This window comes from Stegodyphus dumicola, chromosome 6 (genome assembly GCF_044657685.1).
Source record: "Stegodyphus dumicola isolate Sdum_Otavi_A_Nest chromosome 6, ASM4465768v1".
NCBI classification, from domain to species: domain Eukaryota; kingdom Metazoa; phylum Arthropoda; class Arachnida; order Araneae; family Eresidae; genus Stegodyphus; species Stegodyphus dumicola.
Genome location: NC_140773.1, coordinates 74,081,709 through 74,108,498, shown reverse-complemented (window position 1 = coordinate 74,108,498; position 26,790 = coordinate 74,081,709). Strand labels below are relative to the sequence as shown.

The 26,790-nt window shown below is 30.1% G+C and overlaps 1 protein-coding gene across 11 annotated transcripts in view; it reads left to right on the top strand.

Annotated features, from left to right (window-relative positions):
* The window catches only part of LOC118192223 (multiple PDZ domain protein-like), a 1,451,385-nt gene extending 1,431,941 nt beyond the window's left edge, over window positions 1-19,444 (top strand). For 10 of the 11 annotated variants that reach the window (XM_085818535.1, XM_085818539.1, XM_085818542.1 and 7 more), the window contains one exon: window positions 12,216-19,444. In XM_085818535.1, coding sequence (XP_085674661.1) covers window positions 12,216-12,486 — 271 coding nt within the window. In that variant the 3' untranslated portion in view covers window positions 12,487-19,444. Of the gene's footprint in view, window positions 1-7,135; window positions 7,228-12,215 lie in introns of all 11 variants that reach the window. The other variant, XM_085818541.1, reaches the window with a different exon arrangement.
* The last annotated feature ends 7,346 nt before the right edge of the window (window positions 19,445-26,790 follow it).

Below are 26,790 nucleotides of genomic sequence, written 5' to 3'. Positions count from 1 at the left end.
TTTATTTTAGTGAATTCATCAAATCTATGATGTTTTTTGTTGATCCTGCTATTGATGTAAAAATCGATATTTTCAGAAAGAGGACTACTTATTTCAGATTCTTATTCAGTTAAATTCTCTCGTAATATATCTGTTTGTAAAGTGGCTTGTTTTTCACCCGTAGCGTTAAGTGCCACTTCAATTGGTTTTAATGCCAAGACTATTGATTTTATTAATTTCAGGTTTAAATTTGTTAAAAGACATTCAGATCCAAGTTCAATGAATACATCCTTTGTAACGTCATGCAATTTTAGAAATGTTTCAAGCATTTTCAACATTGAATTCCATCTGGTTTTACAATCCAGAGAGAGTTGTTGCTTTATCTGTAATTTTTCTCTACATTTAGACTTGAACAAATCTGAACACAACAGAATTTTTGAAAAAAATTACAACTTGTCTCACGATATTTATGTTTTCCTTGAATGATTCACTCAGTAATTCAGTTTCATTAATGCTCAAACCATTATCAAAATCATCAGGCTCTCCTGAACTTTCATCTATACCAGCCATACTCAACCTTTTTCGCCCGCGGGCCGCATTCTCGGAAGCACTATTTCAAGTGGGCCGCAACATTATCACAGGCCAAGATCACAATGCGATATAACCACACCCATTTGTTTTATCATGAAAATGCATTTTAATACATAATTGTCAGAGAAGAGTATGTTTCTGACAGCTTAGCTTTTGAAATATGGCCGAATGTATTGTTAATTAAAATTTTCTTAGTTTTTGTTTAAAAAAATTTTTACTTTATTTCAGTTTACTAAATTACGACAAGTAATACAATTAAAATAAAAAAGAAATGTAAATTACATAATTAATGTATTTGTTATGCAAAGACTAATGAGATGGTTGAAATTGTGTACACTTTTTAACAATCTTTTCTATATCAGGCTTACAATTACTGCAAGCTACTCGTAAGACATCATCTACATGATAATCAATGAGCCGGTTTCTGTATACATTTTTTGCATACTTCATTTTAGAGTATGACGATTCAAGAAAAATTTGAGCACATTTTTGTACAGTTCTGTATTGTCCAGGCACAGTTTTCCAAAAATCAGCGTAATCCATTTCTGCCCTCTTTTCTTTAAATAAAGCTTCCAAATGTGTGTTGTTCTTGAACTCTATAAATTCGTCAAACAGCTGTACATAACTACATCCCAATATGCCTGCCAGTTCAAATATAACTGTTGTATCTAAGTGCCAAGGATTTTTGAGAAGTAACAACATGCTTTTAATTTTCCTTAAATCACTGAAACTACTTTTAAATTCTTCCGATAATGCCATTAAGTAATTTGAAATCTTCATACAATTATTTGAAGAAATATTAATGCCTTCCTTTTTAGCTTTAGTCATTGTTAGAAAATTTTGCAGTATTTGGTTCTGAATCTCTTCTTTATACACATTAAGCTTCTCTTCGAATACAAATATTTTATTTGCCATCTGTGAAATTATTTTATTATCACCTTGTAAATCCAAATTGAGCGAATTAAGTTTATCTGTAATGTCACACAGAAATGATAAAATACACCACCATCCATCATCTTGCAGTTCATTGGACATTTTATTGTTTTGCTGTAAATACAGCATAATTTCTTGCCGCAAAGGAAAAAAAAACCTTTCCGACACCTTGCCTCTGCTAAGCCAATGAACTGAAGTATGTAAAAGAACATTGCTGTATTGACTGCCCACTTCCTCCAAAAGGCTTTTGAATTTTCTGTGGATCAGTTCTCCTGCTTAAATGTAATTCACTGCACTTACAACAGTTTTCATCACAGAGTCTATTTCAGGACATTTAATGTGTGCAGCCAAGTTTTCCTGGTGAATAATTCTAATAAATGTTATTAGATTTATTAAACCATATTTCTTTTTTAACAAAGAAATAAACCCATTTTCCGAGCCTGTCATTGAAGGACAGCCATTGGTGCACAGAGAAACTAATTTTCGTATATCTATATTGTTCCGTTCAAAGAAATCGCAAATAATATCAATATAGTCTCTGCCTCTGGTTTAGCGCTTCATTGGGAGAAATTTAAAAAAATCTTCTTGAACTGAGTTGTCTTCAGTACAATATCTAACAAAAACTGAACATTGTGATGTTGCTGAAATGTCAGTGCTGGAATCAAAAGCCACGCTAAAGAACTTGCAGTTTTTTAAGTCTTGAACTATTCGATTACGAATATAGTGTGCTATGTCTTCAATACGTCTAACGCAGGTTGAATCCGAGAGCTGGAGTGTTTTAATTTCTCCAATTACTTGATTTTTGTTGTTGAATTTATTAAATAGTACACTGGAAGCAGTTAAAAACACTCCTTTACTATTTCTGCCTCAGTAAATAGTTTCATATTCTTACCAAGTATATAACAAATTTCATATGATGCCTTTGTTACCGCCGCATCTTGTGACATCACTGCCGACATAACGTTTTGTTATTGCACCAAAGAACTTTTTGAAGCTGCCAGTTTCTCCCGTCTTATGGTGGATCCTCGAGAAAAGGTTTCACTAAACGATCCATGTTTTTTTGTAAAATGGTGATCAATATTATTTTTCTTTAATGTAACACTTTAACGGCAAATTAAACAAGTTGCTGACCCATGTTTATTTTGCACTACAAAATAGTCAATTTCCCACTGATCTTGAAACAGTCTTCTTTCATCAGATATTTTTCTTTTTTTAGAAGCCACTCCTGACATGGTGAATAACTATTTTCTCAGTCTTCACCCTCACTACAGACACAGAAATACAGCACCCGCACGACACAAGCAAAACAAACATACTGACTTGTCTGCGACCTTAGGTGGACGGAGCAGTGCACTAATGTGGCCGTGCCATCATAAATGGTGGAAGCTAGTTCGCATTGTGTGTGTAATAAATAGAAAAGCCATATTTGGTAGAATACTTGATTTCTTCTCTTTGGAATTACACAGTCAACAGTGGAAAATTTAACGAAACCGGTAGTGTTATTGTTTTTGCTGTAATTGCATAGATGTTTGATTTGCAACTTAAACAGTTTACTAACAGGTAACAGTGGCATCAACATTGTGTTTGCTTTATGATTTATTGCCACGCAGAATTTAAAAGTGAGCTTGTGACACAGCCTGTTGTGAGGTCTAGTGACGTGCAACGGTAGTAAGAGTGAGGACACTCGTGCTAACCAGGTCGCAAACGATATAATTGTTGACGTGTCGCTTTGGACTAGTTCTAAATTCTCATTAAATCTATAGTCTTTGTGGCTATCACATCTAGTATTAAAATGCTTCCAACCACAGAAACCTGACTAAATTCATTCTAGGCATACCTTCTCATGCCACGCAATTACTGAGATGGACTGCACAATAAATGACATGCGTTGTGCAGAACGTGCTGCTTAAATTCAGGGCTTTGGTTTCGTCATTATCCCTCTCCACATCTCGTCCATTATTATCAGCCCGTCATTTGAGATTTTTATTGTGAAATTTTGAATACGGGAAATAGCTTGCCAGGCCACTCAACAAAGCTCGGCAGGCTGCAGTTTGTCTATACTTTCTTCTGTTTCTGATTTTTCCTTATAAAATGTTTTTATAGCACCCAAATGCAAGGCATGCACATGTTTAATAAAAAGCAGGTGATTCTTTTCCGAACTTGATCATAACACTTACTCCATCTCCAGTAGTGAATACAATATCATTCTTAAATGCTAGACCAAAAGATTCGAGTTGCTACAAATTCTTGCTTTTTTTTTTTTTTTTTTTTTTTTTCATCATTGCAATTTCCAAAAATTCTTACCAGTCCAAGATTGATGCTTTTTTGGCAAGGAGTATGCAGAATCATATTCAGGAATCTTTGGTTACCAATGCTGGTCTATTCATCCATGGTAATGGAGAATTTCTTTGATTCGGCAATATCTTTTTAATATCATTTTTTATTTTTTGTTTCACAGTTTCCATATGGTTATGAACAAGAGCCATTACAGATTTTTCGTTGGCTGGAAGCTTCATACCCCTTAAGGCCAATGATTGTCGAATAAACTCTTGACGAGTTGATAAACCATCTACTGCAGCCATTTTTGCAACAATCTCTTCAATTGATGTTTTGATTACGAAATTATTCAAAGTTTTTGTTTTTTTAGCTGTCGTTTCTTCCTTTGCTTTGTCAACGTCAATGTTATGAACACTGCTTAGATGATGACGCATTGTTGACGTATTTTTATTTAAAATGGAAATTTTTTTATTGCATTCATTGCAGCATGCATAATTTTGGTCTGCCTTGGCGAAATGACTCCAAGCGGTTGATCTTTTGTTTTTCAGCATGATTACTATTCTAGAAAAAGTAGAAAATACTATTCTAGAATATGTGTGTATTCATGGCGTAACTCCAATAATATTAACCATTTTTACGAAAATATTGCTAAAATTTCGACTAAATTTGTGTTGAGATATTAGTAATCACATTCTTATTGATTAAAAGGAAGTATAGCTTCCTGTCACATCCGATGCATTAGCTTTCTGTTAAGTTCGAAGCATTCCGAAACTTAATCCCATTCTATTTGTTTATGATTTGTTAAAACATGATCTGCTTGTATCTCTGTATTTATTTCTGCTTATATCTCTGCGTATTACTCTGTAATAAATGTTTGTTTTGCGAAACACGGCATTTTCAATGTTCAATAATTTGTAATTTTGTTTTTTTACTGATACTAAGAAAATCATTATTTAATATTACATACACGTTACTACTTAAAATTAAAAGTATATTGTTTCTATCAGTAAAGGTTAAAAATCCTTGCATTTCTATGTACTGTAGACGGCAACAAATCCATCTCTTTACCAAAACAAGTTTGAACACTGTTCAGGTAAAAGTAAAAGCATTATTTTACAGTATATATTTATAATCCTTTTATTGTTTAACTTTACTTATCTGTAACACAATTACAAAAGTTTAGTTTTATGTACTTAAAAAGGATCAGTTTTATGAGACCAATAAAATGTCTTCCAGGATTCTTAAGAAATATGTTGACAAATAAATTAAAAATGAAATGCAGAAAGAAAAACATTTTGCATGTACAGAGCTCGAAAGCCTATAGGGCTTTGATTGGAATATCGATTACTCGAAAATGATGACAAATTATCGAGTATCAAGTTCGAGCCTAAGCTCGTTCCAAACTCTAACCACAAAGCAGTCAGACACATGCAAGAATGAACATAGAAATTGGTGGAATAAAAGTTCCTGTAGCCATTAAAAAGAGTATGGTCATAGGAAAAGACAGACAAACCCATGGAGTTCAGCAGAAATATTACAGTATCTTTACACAGAGCACAGTGTACTGTGGTTAAGCAAGTTTCATGTGAGTTGTTTGTTTCAGTGCTTTAGGGGGACCTAAGTGCTTGTATCAGGCTAAACAGTAAACAGTAAATTCTACATTGACCATTTCGCTTGTACATAACTTGGGATCTAAACTAGCAAAGCTCTAAAGACAGGGAAGATAAAATTCCTTCAAATACATTACCCCAAGAAACAGTTAATGCATAACATTTTAAGTTAATTTTCTTACTAAATTGTGAGAAAAAAACTAATGAAAAATCATTTTATCAAAATAAGAGTATAACTTACAAAACTTGTTAATTAAATTATTGCTGCATTTTATATATGCAAAATAAATTGTAATTTTCACTTTAATACTTTTCCTTTTTAAATGTAGTCTAGCTATTATAATCCAAAAGTAACAAAACAGAAAATGATTATTCTCATCAAGAACATATGCAGTAAAATTAGTAAGTAGGATTATGTTCACATAATTTTATATTCTGCTATACAAATTGAATTTTTCGAATATCTTTATAGCAAAAGCTACTAATGCTATTACAAAATGAAAAATACAAAAGGATTCTTGAACTTAAAAAAAAATATTTTAATTAAGAAATGATTTACATGTATTTAACAATACTAGTATTAAGAATCAGAATAATTTAATATGCCAAACTACATTCATATTCAGAATAGTTTTCTCTTTAGGCATCTCTTCAGTTATGTTTAAAAATATGCATAAATATTTTATAAGATCTAAGTTGAAGATGTGTCATGGGGTGTAAAGTTTTTGATATATTGATAAAATAACAAAGAAACAAAAATATCAGCATAGTATAATTATTTCAAACCTAAAATATGGTAGCTAAAACATGTTTATTAAATCTCATGTTATAGATAAAAGTCATAATTTCTTCTACTCACAGCCACTAACTTTTCCTTCAGAACTGGAACAGACCTCAGTTATATGAATGATGTATGATTTTGTGATATTAATAACAAGTAAAAATGAATTAATCAAACTAGAGAAAGTAATAGATATCCGTTTTTATTGACAGATTAAATAATACAGCCATGAGTATCCTGAGCACTGCCGACAAAAGTTAAATTTATATCTCTTCTTAGCATACAGCTAAGATAGTATATTTTGTTGCTTGCACAATGAAGCTTTAAAAGATTTTGAAGCATAGTACAGAGGAAAAAAATATTGTTTTAGTTCTTCACTTTGTTATGATTTGCCCCTTGAGAAAGTAGTGTGCATGTACAACGGTTTTAGCAGAACTGAATATGCAATTATTAAGTTAAAAATAGATTGCATTATCAATGATTCAGTATAAATTAATTAGGACCCACATTACATGAGATTTAGATTGTATTAATAGGAAAGTCATATGTATTAATCAGACATTTTGCAATGTAGTATTTATAGCTTACTTGCGCATTTTTGGAGATATAATTTATTAGATTTATGAGCAAGGCCTCATTATATGTATAGTATTGTAATATCGTGTTAAAATCTTAAATTTTCTTTCAAAATCATGCACGTTCCTGCATCATACGTCTTCTCCTTACTATGCTTCACATTACTGTTTATTATGCATTTAGTGATGTTCGTTATTACATGTACATCTTGTGAATACAAATAACCCCTTTTCTTCTTTACTTTTTTTGTAAATAATATCTGGATATTGCATGTAGTTTTGAACCTGACTTATCCTCAGAACAGTACTATTAACTTCTCTTTCTTCTTGTGCTATACTTATATCATACCTGTAAATTACAAGCTGTCATTTAGTCATGCACTTTTTAGCTTATTGCGATCAGCTTTAATAGCTCAGAAAACATTCCAATACATTTAAAAGAGATTTTTCCTCATGCATTCCATAGAAAAAGGAATTGAAGGTATGTCAGCTATTCTCATGTTTATACAATATAACACCTTTATTTATTGCTTGCTTTATTAATGCTTAAGATGATTATTTCTTAAAATGTACTCTATATTTAAAATGTATATGCTGTTGTGTTTATAATTATTTTAACTTAAATGCTGTTTTTGTGGATGGTTGATAAAGAGTAATATAATATTTAAATGTTATCTGCTATTTTTTTTTTTCCTTAATTTGTGTCATAATATCTGTATACAATTTTTTTAAATTTTTCTTAAATTTACTGTCAGTTTTCTATTATTTAGAATGCAAATATTATTACTGGTTATTGGTTTATTTATTGGTTTTTCGTATTACTCTAAATTTATGTAAATTTGCAAATTATTTTCTTTATGTGAATTTTCCTTTCAAAATCATAAATTATCTATTTTATTCCATTCTTTGTCGAGCAGCTGATTATTGTAATTTCTCATAATTTAGTTATGTACATGATTATTAAGCATGTTTCAGTTTCTTGAATTTAATTTTTTTTTAAGTTTCGGAAGTAATTAATATTATAAATAATTTTTGTTATTGTCATGTGCCTTTTTTAGAGATATTTAATCATTTAAGATGTGTCCAATATTACATAGAAGTTTACTATATAAATTTTACTTTTTTTACAATTATATAATTAATTTTTTGAGATTTTTAAATTCTGTTTTATATAAGGATTGTAAAAATGCAAAGTATTGCAACTCTATACATAAATTTTACAGAACAAAATAGTGTATGTATGCACTAGAATGTGTGCATGCTTTGATGTTTTTGAATTGCTGAAGTATAATTTTAACAAATCTATTCAACACTGATCATATTTTCTTCTTCAGATCAAATCTAGGGTAATAATTGAATAAAGTATAAAATGCTATAATTTGTAATGAAATCAACTAGTAATTTTAATGATGAGAAAAATGTTGGCATAGTTTTAAAATATAGTTATTTTAAGCATATAAATTTACCATTCTGTTTGCTTTTTTTTTTTTTTTTTTTTTATTACAAATGATACTATAATTTTCAAATAGAAAAGAAGTAGTCAATGAGTTGAGAAGAAAGTATGCTATTACTAAAAGATTAAATTAGCTCAAAGTGCTGCTAAATTTTAATTTAAGTTTAAAAGTAATGTCAGATCCAACTGATCAGCAAGAAGACATGAAATTTACCAAGTAAATTAATGCATGAACTACTTTAAAGCAAAAATCTAAGATACTAGGACATTAATCTGAATGATGGAATTAAAAAATCTAAGATACTAAGACATTGATTTGAGTCATGAAATTTAAAAAATGGTATGTAATTTTGCAAAAAATTAATCTCCCTTGTTTGGAGCTTCATAACAGAATTTGTCCAGGACAAAGTGTTTTGAAGCTCCATACTTGGTCGATCAGTAAGAGAGTCAAGACAAATTTCATTCTGACATATTCACTGAGACTTTTAAATGCAATACTTAATATATTAGTTCAATAATTAGTAGAACTAGTAGTCTCGTTGAGTAGTCTCTTTTCCCCATTTGTTTTAGCTTTCTAACACAAAAATGAAAACAGAAATATTTATATGTATACAAAAACACTTCCCTTGACAAGTTCTGTTATGAAGCTCCAAGCAAGGGAGATTAATTTTTTGCAAAATTACATACCTTTTTTTTTTTTTAATTTCTTCATTGAAATCAATGTATCTTAGCTTTTTTAATTTCTTCATTCAGATTAATGTCCTAGTATCTTAGATTTTTGCTTTAGTTCATGTATTAATTTACTTGGTAAAATTCGTCTTCTTGCTGATGAGTTGGATCTGACATTACTTTTAAACTATAATTTTCAAGTAGTAGATTTAGAAATAATTCGAATTAATAAGACATGAAAGACTAACTATAAATATGAAAAGAATTAAAAATATTTAGGAGCACAATTTTAAGGTTTACTTCATGTGTTAAAATTATGACAGAAATCTATGTATGTACATTTATGCTTTTTTTTTTTTTTTTTTTTGTGTGTGTGTGTGTGTGTGTGTGTGTGTGTGTGTGTGTGTGTGTGTGTGTGTGTGTGTAATATACAATCTACAAAGATTTTAAAAATACAATAAAATATTGATTTGGTTCAACTTCTTGCTTTGAATAAGCACCTTAGTGTTCTCCATAACTCTCATTATATTTTAAACGATAAAAGTTAAAAATGCAAGCATTTACTAAAAATATAATAATAATTTACTTCAAACTGATAATTTGAAATAAATTTAACTATGAAACATCTCACATGTATTATTCCAGAATTGATATATTAAAATAATTTGCTCCACCTATTGCCTTCAGTCATTGCCCCTACCAATTTTGCAGAATTGTTTTGCTACAAAGAACAGGAACCTGTATCTAACTGTCCTCAAAACTGATCTGAGTTTTAATCAAGAACGTACATCAGAATAAAGTTGCTATTTTGCCTAGTTTTAAATTTTACGTTGCTGTGTTTCTCCTCTGATTTGTTTTAAATATTAGTTTAAAAATATACCACACAGTCTGCTGACCCAGTGTATGTCTTCATTTAGCTCTTGTATGCATTGAATTTGGCTTCTATGAATTTAGCAAGGTTTATTCTTTATCATTTTAATTTCATTCAGAGAAATCTTGATAGTCTGAAAATTATATTTATCGTGACAGAAACTAATCAAATTTAGTTTAATTTCCTAAATCAAATATTATTTTTCAGTGAGATTTTAGTTCTGTTCTCATTATGAATAATATAATCCTTCAATCTGGATACTTCTCTTTAAGAACTTGTTACAATTAAATAATGGATGTCTTTTATTCTTATTGTCATTAAACTTAATATTTTCTAACTTGGGTGAGCATTTATTTTAGAAACTGAAAGAATTAAACTTCAAGTTATTCTGCATTTTTTAATCTTATTGTATTGAAAGATAGGCTGTACTGAAGTATTTTCCTTAATGCTAGTTTAAATTACTGTTAATTTCAAGTTAAATACTAGCAGGAATTTTATCTCTTAACTATTACTTTCCTATATTTTTTATCATTTGATGCTAGTTTTTAGTAGTCTGTTTAATTAAGAATTAAATTAATTCCATTGACTCTCAAAAAAGTTATCAAAAATCTTTATTATATTTCCTTCAAAAAGTGATTTTATTGAAGTGTGTATTTGACGTAGCATAGAAGTATAGCATCAAGAGTAAAAAATATTGAATAGTAAGGTTTTTGGTAGTAAAATTTCTTTAATATTGGGATATTTATTTCATTCCATCAATTATTAATATTAGAAGCCTATTTACATTTTCATTCCAATTATAATTCTTGCCTAGAATCAGTTTTTATGGAAGAATAAAAAGACAGTCATCATCCTATAAAACTGAAATTCTGCTCTGTTAAAAATAAAAAATAACTGCAGTTATAATCAGCCTTCATAGCAGCATTAATTTCTAAAATTTGTACATCTGATGAAATAATATTTCTTTATTTTAGACAAAAATATCCTTTTATTATAAGATCAAATGAATTCGTTTGTATTTAATGTGTAATTAAGTGAACCAGAAATTAAAAATGAAATTTATATATATAGCATCATAATTGTTTTTGTGTGATAAACAATTTTGTTTAAAATGCTGTATGCCTTTTGCATTGGAACATTACCATCTAAAAATACTCAAAAAATCTCATTTAAAATCTGTTTAGAAATACTTTCCAAAAAAATTGTCAAAACATTAAGTATGTCTTTACTTAAGATTCATAATTTTCTCTCTGCCATGTAAAAGATTAAAGCCAAATATTTCATGCATGATGTAACATTTGGAATCATCATATTATGCTGCAGGGGATATTTTATAGATATGGGTGTTATATGTCATTTATCAACATTTGCTTGCTGGTAAATTCTAGGTGTCAGAAGAATGAGTCCTTGGGTTAGTGCTGGCTGTTGGATTTAGTAAGTGCCAGTGCCATGTTATGTGCACTATGAATATGCCATTTTAGAACAAACATCAGTATTGTATGAAGAGAGTGGGCCCCTGTAAATAATACAAGAATGGAAAACTGGCTTCACTAAAATATAATGGTAATCATCTATTGAAGTAGAATATTGTATTAAATCTCTTTCTGAGAGCTGGTGTTGCTGAAGATATCAGTTGATGCATTATGGTGTGTAAGCTATATATCATGGGCTTTGGTACTTTGCAACCAATATAAATGTCAGTGTTCATGCCATGCTATCATAATCTGCTTCAGTTATGCCTGAGAACATCACTATTGGATCATGAATAACTAGCGTTTGAAGTTTCATCAGATGAAACATCTATTTTAAGCTAATAAGTGACCTTAAATATGGAAGAAAGTACATGGCAATATGAATCCATCTTATCAACAAATTTTCTGCCATAATGTATATTTTATTCGTACCACTTCTATTGGTATGCATTGTTGTCTTTCTTGAAGGAGTTGGGAACTTCATTGTAGGGTGTTTGCGTCATTGTAGGGTCATACAAATGTCATGTTATGTTGTAGTGACAGTATTTTCAGCAATATGCTGTAAATATCTTTGTGCATGAGTCACATGCAACTGATTTGGTGAATATTCGGTGGCTTCCAAGTTTTCTGTAATGCTTTCCAGATTTTTAACTTTATTCAGCATACTGTAAAGCATTATGATCTTTTGACTCTATATCTTTACCGTTATTATTATTGAAAGAAAAATTTTGCGTCTAGAAAAGTAATGGAGAAGTTTCTTAAAAAAGTTTATAATATCATAAAGATAGTTCTGTGAGTGTGTGCATGCATATATGTGTATATGTATTTTTTCAGTGATGAGGAGCACAAAAGTATTACGAATGTTATGGTAATGGTGATATAGTTTGTCATAGTGAATCTTGTATTCAAATAAAAATACTTATTGTTTAATTACCTTATTTTATTATTACTGAGATTTTCTTATCAAATATGTATATTTTATCTTTCAAACTTTATTTGACTAGTCCTGCTGAACTGAAAACAATTACATTGGAACGAGGATCTACTGGCCTAGGCTTCAGTATAGTCGGTGGATATGGCAGCCCTCATGGAGATCTTCCCATATATGTAAAGAAGATTTTCGATAATGGGGCCGCAGCTAAAGATGGTCGACTGAAACGAGGTGATCAAATTCTAAGTGTCAATGACCAAAGTTTGGAAGGGTTGACTCATGAAGAAGCAGTCAAAGTTTTAAAAAAAGTTTCTGGAACTGTCATTCTTTCAGTGCTGTCTTAGTGAAAACTGTCTATTATTATTAAGTTTATCGAAGCAAATGAAATGTCTTGTAAATTAAGCTTGTAAAGATATTGTTTGTACATTCCTGTTAAGAGTGAGAATTTTGGTTGCACACTGAAACGTTTGGTGCTTTTATCTTGTTAAATATACATATACACCTGCACAAACCTCACATTTAAACTGCTACAGGCAGCTGTATAAAGACAATGACATGAATCATTACATGAAATCAAACAAAGTCTGGGGAATGTATTTTCTGTAGAATCAAATATACACAAGAAGTCCATAACTTGGAAATATAAATGGCTATTGGAAGTATTGAATCTTGAGGTGGCTCAAATAATTTTTATCTCAGGTACAGTTGAGAAGTACATCATGAGAAGGATTGACCAACTCTGCATACATCAAGAAGCATGTAAAATTGCTTGAAACTTTCTGTGTGCAGAATATAATATTGTGCCTTTTTGTTTTCTTCATGCATTAAGAGACTATGTCATTGTCAGTGCTGAATATATAAATTATTAAAGATTTTTGCATAGTAGGGCAACGTTGCAATTCTATCTACATTCAGTCGTATGAATGAAATGCATGTAGGTAAATTAGATGACTGCTGAAATTATCTTCCCCCTCCCACAAATGATATTAGTTTTCAAGTGCAATGAAACATTTCAAAAATGCATCAGTCTGTAACTTGATTATTTAAATTAAAATGATTTAAATATCAATGTCCAGTTTTATTATTATTGTTGTTTCTGTATAGTATGTTTTTTAATATTCTTTTGTAGTTAAGTATGGATTCAAATGATACTATTTTATGAGAAAAAAAAACATGTTCTAAGTTTTCTATAATTATTCAAAATATTTTATCTTTGGAAATAAAATACAATTTAGAACATGATGTATCTTTTTGCTTTAAATATTTGATTGTTTAAAACCCTTATGTTTCACATGATGCAGTATTTAAGTAGTTCAGGCAGAAAAGAAATTTGGTGGAAGTTATTCATTTTTAAAAAATGTAATTTTTAGAATTTTGTAGGAACTTTTGATGGAGGTAGACTATCAGGAATAAAATTTTGTATCCCCCAGTAAGTGCCATTTTTGTTACAGAATATCAAAAACTGTCTGTCCATTTAATATGTGTGTAAACAATATCTCTTGTAAAATGAAGATAATGTTATGGAAAGAAATTTTCTCAAAATCCATGGTCATATACAACTAACTATTACTGACTATATTTTTCTTTTAGTACAGTTAGAAAGAGTTCACTGTCATCATTTTGTATTATTATTTTGAAGTTGTATTTTACATAAAGTAACAAATTGTTTTTTCTCTAAAGATATGTACATTTTATACCTTAAATTAAGATTTTTAAAAATTATTTTTAATGTTACAAATACTTATGAAGAATTTCAGTATTATTTATCTATATCTTATTTTAAGATTCCTCCACCATTACCAACACAGGTCAAATTAAATTACTTATTATTAGAAATACTTATATCGAGAAATAACTTATTTATGTTATTATTCCGTAATTATAACAATTAAAATTTCCCTCAGTATTGTTAGTAAATAAGTGTTCTTAAAATCTTCTGAACTTCACATATGTATGTATAAATTGCTTTTTTCCAAGGTGGAGAATAACACTTTTAATAGACATGTGAAATTTTTCATTCTGATTTTTAATTTCAGAGTATCTATTTGGTAGAAGTACTTAGATAATATTTTATCTTCATATGTTTCTGCATATCGACTCACTTATTTAGTATGTTTCAGTACCTAGCTTTTCAAAATATTTATTATATAGGCAAACTGTTATTTAGTTTCAGAACTTCTAACAGTTTTCATTCCCTCTCAAACAACCTTCAACATCAAGAAATTTAAATTATAATATCAAGGAATCAGACATTGTTTTGTGTATGGCTATCACTGCATAAAAAAACAACGTAAACTGCTTTTACTATAACATCTCTATAAAAACTCTTTGTATGATAACAGATTTTAAAAATTCTGAAAAAAATATTAAATCGTGTGTTTATTAGAATTACAAGATCATAGAAAACAGGTTATAAATCTGAAGTATATTTGTGTGCCTTTTATATTACCTATATCTTAAAGTATGTATCTTCAGCTTGTTTTCTATTATGCTTGTACAAAATGTTTATGTACAAAAATCATTTCAGGTTCTTTATATATATATATCCATATATAAAATGACCGAATGCTCTAGATAAATATGTTTTTCTCCTGAAATTTGTGATTGTCTATAAAGTTGTTGAAAATGATATAAAAATATAAACCATGGAATGTATTTATATTTAAGTTTTGAACCAAACAAAGGAAAATATTCTTAATAGAAGTAGAAATGATGAAATATTACTTGAGTAAAATTTGTTTTATCATTTTGTTGCATTTTATTATTTTTTTTAAATGGCATAAATTGCTGATATAGTATAAAACTTTTAAATACTCTCAAAATCATTTAGCAAAATTTTACTGCAGTATTTATTTCTCTTTTGTTAATACCTGCTAAACTCATTGTAAATGCAAATCTTTGTAAGTACTTGACTTAAAACTATTGCCATGCCGCTGCTTGTCCTGCTCATTAAATAAGATAAATACATAAAAAATATGTTAATAAGTTTTTTTAAAAAATTATTTACAAAATTTTTAGCCCTGAGCATTTGCAATACCTAAAAATTTTGTTGCATTTAAGTAAATAGAAATAGCAGTAAAAATTTTATCACATAGAAATGAAATGTTTATTTAAACTTACCAAATGGAAAATCTGTAGGCAAACCCACAGAGTAAAAAATCTGTTGAGCTTAGAATACTTGTAATTTTGTCTGATAAATAAATGAATTAGTTTATACGGATATTTTTAAAGAAATAAAAGCAAACAATTTCAGATGTTATTTTTCTTTCATGTTTGCCTCCATCTTTGTGTGTAATGTGATTTGAAATAATGAGATTATGTTTAATTATTAAGTTTTAATGCTGATTTTAATTTCATATTTTTTCATATATTTAAGTTTTATGAAATAAGTATTGCAAAGTTCCCTGCTCTCTCTTTTTCTATTGCTTTTAGTCCAAGTCTTGACTTTTTTTTTAATTTAAACCAAAGATTAAATTTTTTTAATTTAAACCAAAGATAAATATTATTGCATTATAAATATCTGATAACTTGTCATCATTAATGTCCTGGAAAATTCATCATTATGTCATTTGAATGTAGACTCATATTTATCAAATATAAAAAATAAAGAACTACTTTTTAAAGTAAATTATTTAAATTACTGCTGCTTATTTTGCAATGAAATGCATTTTGAGGAGCCTACTTCTTTAACATAAAGCTGTTTGTTTTGGGATCTCTTCCTGCTAATTTTTGCAATATAATTATAAGTTTTCATTAGTGTTTAGTTTAATGAAAGTTGTATATATTTAATCATTATGGCCTTTGTATGCTGATTTATCAGCTGAAGCACTAATTTCTGAAGATGTAAAAATTTAAGTAAATGAAAAATATATCTATGCAAATCATTGTGTACAGAAAGCATACTTGTACAGTGAAATATCTTAGATGCACATTTTACATTTCTAATAATTGTTATCATTCATATATATATATATATATTCATATATATATATATATAATGAATTGCACAATAGAAAGGTAAATTCATTTCTTCTCGCTCCGAAGAAAGAAACTACCATGCATTGTAAATATATATATATCTAGGAAATCTGTATGCAAATGAAGCTTATAGAATATTTTTTGTGGAAAAAAATCTATTTTTAATTCTTCAAAACTGTTATGTCTGTTGTAACGTTTTTGAACTCTTGTTTCTAGTTGCCAGTCTTTCATCAACGAAAATTTTAATTCTAATTGTAAAGATGGTTTTCAATAATTTTGAGTAACAGTGTTTCGGGGATTTTGGATAACCCCTTCCTTCAATGCCTGCATATGAAAGAATTGGATTGTTTTAGCAAAAGTAAAATGTGGTGTTTTTATACTTTTTGACTTCACTTTCATCTTAATGTGCTATTATAGAATAAAGTTGAGTAATATTCAAAGTAGAGTAAGCTTTTAACAATTTCACAATGTCTCAGCATTTGTGAAAAGATCTTCATTTTTATTGCTGCTAAAGTTTAGTGGTAGCAAAATTTCCTTATTTAGATTATTAAGTTATAGCCATATACATAAATTTTTATATAGGTAATGAAGTACTAAAAAAATATTAATTTTTTAAACAAAAGTTTAGCGAAATGTTCATTTGTAAACGTTTTCGTTAGATCAGTTTATTTTTGAGTACTTTGTTTTTACTCCCCCCCTCCCATTTTACATTTATTTAGCATACCAAAAATACATGTTCATAACCAGAATTATAAAGCTACAAATTTATTTGCCTTAGCTACTGAATAACTCATTCAGTCTCTTATTGCACGTGTATATATCATCGTGTGTTGTGTGAATATACTATTTGTATGCAGTCAGTCAAACTTGCTTAAGATGTTTTTTCTGTTTTTTTATTTATAAGAAGCTTTCGAATATAATTTTCTAGCAGAAAAAACTCTAGAATTACTAAGATTGTTATAAATTGCAAATGTATGTTTAGTTGTAATTAAATACTAGAAATCTGACTTTTTTAATATATGTAATAGTGAGATTGCATGTTTACTGTCAAATAAATTTAAAAAAGTTCCACACATTATTAAAAGAGGGATAGAAGTACCAGAAGACTCAAATATTTGAGCTAGTTGATCAATTAGGTACTGTTCTAATATCGCCACCGGATTCAGAAATGTGTGAATGTATGCATTCATGCTTACATGATGCATACCTGAACACATAAATCCATCTATATCTACATGCACACATAGATTTCTGAATCTGGTCCTGATAACAGAACAGTACCATACCATAAATTATGTATCTGTTAAAACTGCATTCTTTTATAATTTTTCAAATTCACTTTTATATATATATATATATTGTTATCAGTTTTTAAAAACTCTTATATTTTATGTAATGCTGCAACTATTTAAAGTATCTCAGCATTTTATGCAGTGTGACATCTGTCATTGCATAGAATGCTAGGTATTTTATTTTAGCCAGGTTTCTTACTTTCTTGGTAACATAAATTAAAGCTTAAAACTTTATTAATTTTGAACAGTATAGAAAACTTCATAGCAATATTCAATAAAATATCACTTTACGGTGATTATACGTTGAATTGGTTTACAAAAATTTGATTTTTCAGTCCTTTATTTATTTAAGAAAAAAATTTTAAGTGTTTAAAATATTATTCAAGTATTTATGTCTTGTACATTCTGATGTATTGCTTCTGCAATGTGAAAGTCTGCTTTAAAATAAGAAGACTGCCAAGAACTTCTTAAATATGTTTGACTGCTATTCACATGCATTTCATTTGAAATTTATGATAATGTTTGATAAAATGTTGAATGGTCAATATCTCAAGTCCAAATAATAAAACAATTATGTTTCCCTAGTTTCAAACTATTATAATTGTTACAAATAATAATTTATTGGAGGCTTTCTAGAGAAAAGGCTTCATTCCAAAATAAGGCATCCTTTAACAGGATTCAAAATTTTTTAGCAAGCAAATGCGCTGAATGGGAAAGCCAAAACGGCGGCGACTAAAAATTTCATAAAAGAACAACTAATCAGTAAAATTTAAAAAGCATGAAATAACGGTAATAAAACACTTTTTTTTTTAGATATCCTTCTGTCATTTTTTTCACTGTTTTCTCCCCATGTACACAGCGATCTGTTTTCACTAAAAAAAAAACATAATTGCAGGAACTCGGCATCGCACATAACCTGGGCATTGCGCACCGACTAAAACAGCCATGTGCTATGCACATAACTAAGTTGCCATATAAATACTTTTGGGCAACATTGTAGGTGTGACATAGCTATTTCGACGACATACTACGTAGCATCATGAATACTTCTTCGCGAGTCTTCGATAGAAATGCATATAATCAGAAAGTACATTTATTCTCTGATATAATGGCCACTTTTAGAGACCATCATCCATAGAAGGTCCTTACCATGACAGTTTTTGCTGTATTTAAAACTTAATCTAAAAACCATTATTAAATAAAAATTTTGTTTATATAAAAATACTCTTTAATTTTAATTAGTAAATATGGATACATGCAAATGAAAAAAAAGTGTAAATATTCAAAATGTCTCACTGTACGTTCCTGGAAGGTAGCAATTACGGTATAACGTTAAGTAAAATGGATTGCCAAAATTTATGCGTGAAGCAAAAAAAATGCTTTAACTTAGAATTGAAAATAAATAAAGATTCAAATTAAATTTTATATGACACTTGAATATAAAGGTAGGACTTGATTATGTGGCACATTTTCAAATCAATAAATATGCTGAATTTTTCGGAGGACATATATTTTTTTTTTAATTTTGGGAAAACTTCCCTTTCTAATTGCCTAAAAGATATATAATGTCACAGTAACAGTGCATCTCTACTTTGTTTATTGCTACTTGGGTACTGAATACAATTTTTAATCAGTACATTTATTTGGTAAGTTTATATGATTTTAGAATGTGTTTTATTTTTCATGTTGTTAATTGTTGCTAATGCTGTGAAGTAATTCATTTATTTTTTAACAGAATTTCTGAAACAGATTCAAGACATAAACAGTCTTGAATACTTTACATGATTTGACTGTTCATTTCATTAATATTATTTGATAAATGTATCTGTATGTCTTTGACTATTTTAAATTTTTCCTGTATTTGTATAATTAATATTTTCTGATTATTTTTTACTTTTGAAATCAACTGCCATATTTGTATCTGTGAAGGCCAGCAGCAGATTAAAATCATTTCACAAGCATACGTTGTAGATAATATGAATTTTAATGCTATAATATGATTCCTATGATATTAAAATGAATTTTTACTGTTTACATTGGTATTTTCTTTCTAGTGTTAAGATGCTTTAAAATAAGTAAACATTGCTGGTTGCAATTTTAAACCTCGCTGAAATTATTTTTATCCATGAATATCTTCTGTATTTCGGTTAGATGATATCAAAGGTTCTGCTTGGGCTATTTACAAAGTTTCAATGGTTATCTACACCAGATTTTTACGCATTAAACTCTAATAAACTAATTAAACACATTAAAACAATTTTTATATGAATAGATTTATTAGATTATGAAATAAGTTAAAACCGTTTACAGTGATGAAGAATTAATAAATACAAATATACACAAAATACAAATAAATATTACCACATCACATCCTCGTTAAGGATTTTAATGCAGGCTAAAAGATTATGAGTCTAATTGTAGTATACTATTTAAAATTTAGGAAATGCATTTTTTTGCATACGAACTACGATGTGCCTTCTTAAAATAAGTTTGGTTTATTTGATTATGTCAATGCATGCACTCAACTGCTGGTGAGCCCCTTTCCAGAAGCTCCCAATGTCCACCATTTGGGCAAATTCCTCATTAATCCATTCCTATGAAGTCTAATAATTTGTCTTGTTTTTCACAACCTGCAGAAGTTGTGTGTCAGTAACCAATTCAGTCTACTTTCTTTGTGTTCAGGCACGAAAGGATGGGGAACCTACCTGATGCAAATTTGCTAAATTAAAGGCAATTTTCAGGTAATGATTCTAAACAATTCCTTAGCAATTTCTTGCTGTTCTTTAGCGATTCTCCCGATCAAAACGAATTAATACATCAACGGCAGTCAGCTTGTCTTCACCGGTTGAGGTTCATAAACATGTGGCTTATTTCACTGTTACCAAACCTAAAAAATTTGCACCAGTCTTGCACCCTGAACTGAGATACTTCGAAACTGATTTTTAAGTTACGAATAATGAATAACCATACCGTAGTCGGAATGACACCATCCTTAGCCAAAAGTCCAATGATCCTTTACACAGCAGTTCTGAATTTCCTGCAGTGGTATGCTTAAGGGGTTTTGTTGACAAATGTCTGCCTATTCTTTCAACATAAGCAAATTTTGTGGTATATTATCACATAAAAAATTGCAGTGAAGTATTGAAAAAGTCTGCTGCTACATAGAATACATCTTCAAAATTCTACTGAATTAAAAAAAATGGCATACTTTATCCTATTATCAATAAATATTTGGAAAATATCACTTTTATTTTTTAGTGTTTTTTCGATTAGTATCAGTATTGAAAACTAGAGAGCGCCATGACTCCATTTGGGCATGATAGTCAATTTTCATTTTGGGGGAACATTTAATTTTTCTGCATTAAAATGATTAATTTTTTACCTTGGGAAACTAAGTAACATTTACAATTCATTCATCAAAATGTTATTTCTACAGCACGAAATGTGCATATACATCGATTATATTCAAATATTTTGCAAACCTAAGGGTTTCGGTAACGTCATTGCATCTTTTGCCAAGTAGGAAACTCGGCGAATTTTTTTCACGCTTGTGTGTTGTTTACAGAGGTGAACAAGATTAGATGTAGCCCCTTGCCTCAAGCAATTTATGACAAAAAGTTGAATGCTTTCATTAGCAATCAAGCCAACAAAACGTTGAATTCAATAGCTATCTGTAGAGTCTGGAAACCATAACGAGTCAGTGGATTCAACGAAAAATTTCTCAAGCGCAATGTGTGGCTCTCTGCTAAATATAATTAAAATGATAAATTATTTGACTAATACTATTAATAAATATTCAGCTAAGGGTTATGTGAGAATGTATAAAGATCATTCGATATTTTTTCAGTCAGGGATATCTTTAAAACTGCATCAGTTACCAGTTTTGAACCATTCTACGTAAAATCTTGAATGCTGAACTGATATTTACTTTGGGGTAATTTATAGAGCTTAATCATAAAAAAAGAATGCGTTCAAATTATACTTATATTTTCTAAATAATCTCATTATATATTAGGTCATCACTTCATCCCCCCCCTTTCTAAATGTACATGTTTCAGTTCTTTGAATCTGTCCATTATCAAAATAAAAACTCCTTCAGAAGATAGTTTTAATTTTTGAAAGATAAATTAGTCACATGCAGACAAATTTGGAAAAGGGGAGAAATGAATGAGTAAACGAACTTTTGTTGGGCCACAAGTGGTTTTATACGTTTACTGATTTCTGTGAGGGTCCTGCATAATGCATTTGGAACAAGTTTTCGATTGAACACAGTATTAAAATTCATCTGTTTGTTTAGGTAAAGAGTTACTTTCGAAAGTATTCCCTTTCGAAATGCCGTATCATTTTCAACGATTACTTTTGTTAGTATTAAAAAAGGATACATTCCAATAATTTCAATAACGCAGAATATTTTGTATGGTTCTTCCGAACTATACAAAACTAAACTAAACTTCTAAAAGTATGAGATATTTGAATAAGGAGAAAATAATCCTAGAAAACATAATACACTGTGGGTGTTCGCATTGCAGCTCCGGATCTAGGGGGGGGGGCAAGCCGGGGTCTGTGTTTCGGGCGGCAAATTCAAGCGTGGCGCTGGATCGTATTTGGGATGTTGTGAAATTTTTATACAACAATAGTAGTTTTGAACCCTTAAAACCTCTTTTAAGAATATTTATAATTAATTACTCGGAAACCTTTTAATGGAATAAACAGTTAAAAGTGAGCTAACTACAACCGAATACGACTCTAAACATAAGATCAGAGAGAGGACAATAGAGGGACTCCAGTAATCCCTGTAAATGACGTCTGATTCCCTCTGCTATCCTCTCTCTCTCTCTCTAGGCGGGGATATTCAAACAAGAAACAGAACGATAGCATAGAGGGTCTTGTTTTCATATCGACACCTCTTGCGAGATAAATGGGGAAGCATTGTAAATTATAACTCTTTCCTAACACCCAATACAAATTAACCTTGGACCAATGAAATAATTCAAAGTAATGTACGTCGAGAATATGCAACAGAAATTAAGTAAGGTGTTTTGTTTTTTTGCAGCTAGTCGGCAACATAGGTTTTAGAAATGGATTTATTATTTTTATAATTTTTAAAGTTTCTTTTTTTTTTCTTTTTTTTTTTTTTTTTAATATGCCTGCTTCCGGTATTCCTCACCATATTAAGTGAGACGCAACCATTTAATTAGCGGGCGCCGGCTCGTCCGCGACGCGACCGTAAGACTGCTGAGTGTAATTACATCGATTTTTAGCTTTTCTTATTAAGGTAAGTTTTCTTATTAAGGTAGACCAAGGAGTTTACGGAGTACCTTTGCAATAAAATTACATGTTGTATATTATTTAGGGTAAAAGAAATCATGAGAGCGTCTAGAAAGAACTCTCAGGGACAGAATATAGAAAAAGAGCAAAAGATAGGACCGAACAGAGAAAACAAATTGCAGCTAAAATGAAAAAAAAAAGGTTTCACAGAAAAGACGAACCGTCAGACCCTGCCGCAACTTACGATGGTGCCGAGATTCTAAAGGATATTGTTATTTCTTGCAATTTGAATGACCAAGATGAAGAATCTTCATGCATCATCCTCAGACAACATTTTGAACAGCTGAGAGAGCAACCTTCTTCATCGACCTCAAACGAGCATCTAGAGGACATAAAATTAGGAGATAAAGTATTTTCTCATTTAGGTGCGTGTGGGCAGCAGAAAGAAGACTTAAAAACTTTTGATTTGTCTGACACAAGTAGTTTGCCAATTACAGAAAAAAAAAAAAAAATTAACGACCAGCAACGATCTTTCTTAAGCAGTCAAGCTGTATTATTAGCCGAAAATCATCCAGAAGACGTAGACCTTAGGGCCACTGAAAGTGGTGGAAGACATCTGATATCTTCATTGTGGCACAGAACATTCACAAATAATGAAAAGATTAACAGGTCTTGTCTTATATATTCTAAACTTAGAAATGCAATTTTTGTACACCCTGTGAGATTTACCAGAAACATGCCACTGCCTCTACATCAGCATTGTGTACTACAAGATTAATTAACTGAAAAAAGCTTCAGAAAGGTTAATTGAGCACAAAGCATCTGAAATCCACAGAGAGTGCATGATTCGACATTCGAAATGAAAAATTCGACTACAACAAATGAAACAGTGTCAAGGCATCCATCATGACATTAAGCGACTAATTCACACAGAGAAAGAAAAATGGAGAGAGATCCTGCAGGTAGTTATGGATGCTGTATTGTATCTTTCAACAAACTGTCTTTCTTTCCGTGGGTGTGATGAAACCCCTAGCAGTCACAAAGTGTCCTCGGCCTAGTCAAGGCAATTTTTTGAATTTAATGACTCTGCTAGCCAAACGTAACTCAGTTCTTAAGTACCAGTTAGAACACCTAAAAAAGGGACAAGTATCATATTTAACAAACATAATTCAAAATGAAATTACTGATATAATGACGAAAACAGTTCGCAACAGCATTTTAAATGATATTAAAGAAGCCAAATATTATAAAATAATGTTCGATTGCATACCAAATGTGTCGAATACAGAACAAATGAGCCAGGTGATTCGATACGTAAAAAATATGTGGTGATGTGTGTGAAATTAAAGGAGAGCTTCATTGATTTCATAGAAGTTGGTGGAAAGACAGGAGAATGCATTTCTCAACGGATTGTGAGAAAACTGACTTGTGATGGTTTAGATATTGGATAATGTGGAGGTCAATCTGACGATAACGGATCTAATCTGGCCGTTACTTATAACGGAATACAAGCCAGGATTACAGAAGTGAATCAGCTGGCCGAATACGTGGAATGTTTGGCTTACTCTTTGAGTCTTGTCGGCGTGCATTCTGCCTCATCTTGCCCCGAAACCTAAATATTTAGCTTTTTTGTCGAATCCACTATTCGATAGGATACTACAAAAACCAACTTAAAAGGAAGCAACCAGACGAGATGGTCGGCAAAATATATGGCTGTGAGAGCTCTTCTAACGAATTTACCAGAAGTAGTAAAATCCTTGAAAGAAATTAATTATCTTTCTCTTAGTGCAGAATCAAAGTACGAAGCAGGTCATCTGCTACATGTTGTAAAAACTTTTGAATTTATTTTCAACCTGATAATTTTGGGCTAATAGTCTTCGAGAAATCAATCGAATAAATATTGAAATTCAAAAGGAAGATACTGTTCTTGCGCGTTCCTTCGCATTAATGGAATGTCTGACCAAAACTTTGAAAAAAAATGAGAGAAATTCCTATGGCATATTGGATAGAAGAATCTAAAGCAGCAGCCGAAAAAATTGAGATTTAACCTATTTTGACAAATAAACGAATTCTAAGGCGCAAAAAGCAATTTGATGAGTTGTACGATGATGAATCACGAACACTTTATCCTGTTCAGCTATTTTCTAATGCAATGAAAATTGTATTTGATCGAATCTTATCAGAAATAAAACGAGGGTAAACAGCGCTACTACACTAAATTCAAATTTCGCATTTTTCATTGGTCGTGAAATATTGATTATGTCAACTGAAGAATTGCAAAAGAATGGAACAGATCGTGCACGAAAATATGAGCGAGATCTAAACGCATTTGAGTTCTGCCAGGAACTTGCCGTTTTTAAACAACAAGCCTCAATGTTATTCGTCGACATAAAAAAGGCTAGAGTTTTTTTATCTCTTGCGACAGATCTATAACTATAATTTTCAGGATGTCTTTTACAATATTTGTATTGTTCTGCAGATTTACTCTATGCTTCCAACTAAATCCGCAAGCCAGCTGAAGTTTTAGCAAATTAAAACTTAATAAAAACTATTTGAGATCATCCATGAACCAGGAGGCGTTTATCAAGTCACGCAGTTCTGGCAATTGAAAATCAAACAGTACATCAAGTTAATTATGACGATGCCATAGATTTATTTTCAGAGCAAAAGGATCGCAGAGTAAAATTTTAATTCCGTAATATTTTAAGAGCGTTAGGTAAGAACTTAAAATTATTAATGAAATAAGAATTAGGAAAAGAAGTACAAATACTAACCTTTTCCTTTCAGCAGTAGCTCGTATTGTTGTTAAGTATAGCTAATGAAAGTTAGTTACGTAATTAATCAGCTCATCGATTGTCCTAACTTATGTTATCTATTGTTTGTAACTAAAGTTTATTTTTATTACGAGTGCATATTTGATTGAACGTTAGGACTTACTTATTTAAGTATGTTATTGAAAAAAAGGAATTTGATTATTCATTGCATTAGTGATTTGTATATTCGTTTAAGCTATTATGAGTAATGTGACATTTCTATTTTTCGTACTATGCTGAACTGCTTTAGTATTTAGTACTGAATTACTTTCCATTACAATGGTTAGTTATTGTTGCAAACATTGCAAAACTACATATTTCAAAGGAAACGTAAATTTGATTATTACAGTGCAAAAATAGTCTTCTGTATGAATATGTAAATATTTATTATGTTATCGAGCTGTGTGAGGCCGATAGTAGAGTTCTTGAGTAGCCTACATAAAGGCGTTACAGGGAAATGGAATTTTAAAGTGCCAGGTTAAAGTTGTTATTTTAGAGAATTTGGTGTGTTCATTATTGAGTCTATTTCATTCGTGATTTGTAACTTATATATATTTGTTTAAGATATTAATTAGTAATGTATCAGCTCTATTTTTTGTACTATGCTGAACTGCTTTAGTATTTAGTACTGAATCATTTTCCATTGGTCTGGCTAGTTATTGTTGCAAATATTGAAAAATTGCGTATTTCAGAGAAAATGTAAATTTCATTATTACAGTACAAAAATAGTCTTTTGTATGAATATGTAAATATTTATTATGTTATCGGGCTTTGTGAGGACGATAGTCCTTGAGTAGGCTACATGAAGACGTTATTGTGAAATGAATTTTTAACGTGCTGGGTTAAAGTTACTGTTAGTATCGAGAAATTGGTCTCAAATTATTCAATTCATTGCATTAGTTATTTGTAATTTGCTTATATTTGCTTAAATAATATTTTTTTTATTACTTAATAGTGTGTGATTCCCCTTTTCGTACTGTGCTGAACTATTTTAGTATTTAGTACTGAATCGTTTTCTATTAGTATCATTTATTAGTATGAATAGGTATTGTTGCAAATATTGATAAAAATCCCTAATACGTTTTCTCAAATGTAAATTTGATTATTTCAATGCACCGGAGAAGAAACTGCATTAGGAGGGTTCGCACGGGTTTTTAATTATGTAACTTTTGGTATGTATGTCGGGCTAGCAGCGGTTGAGAGGTAAAGTCTGAACACTAGCAGTTCGGTCGGGGGTTAGAATCAAGCGAATGAGCGGGCTGCGTGGGTGTTTCCGTCGTTTCGCTCATGCGTAACT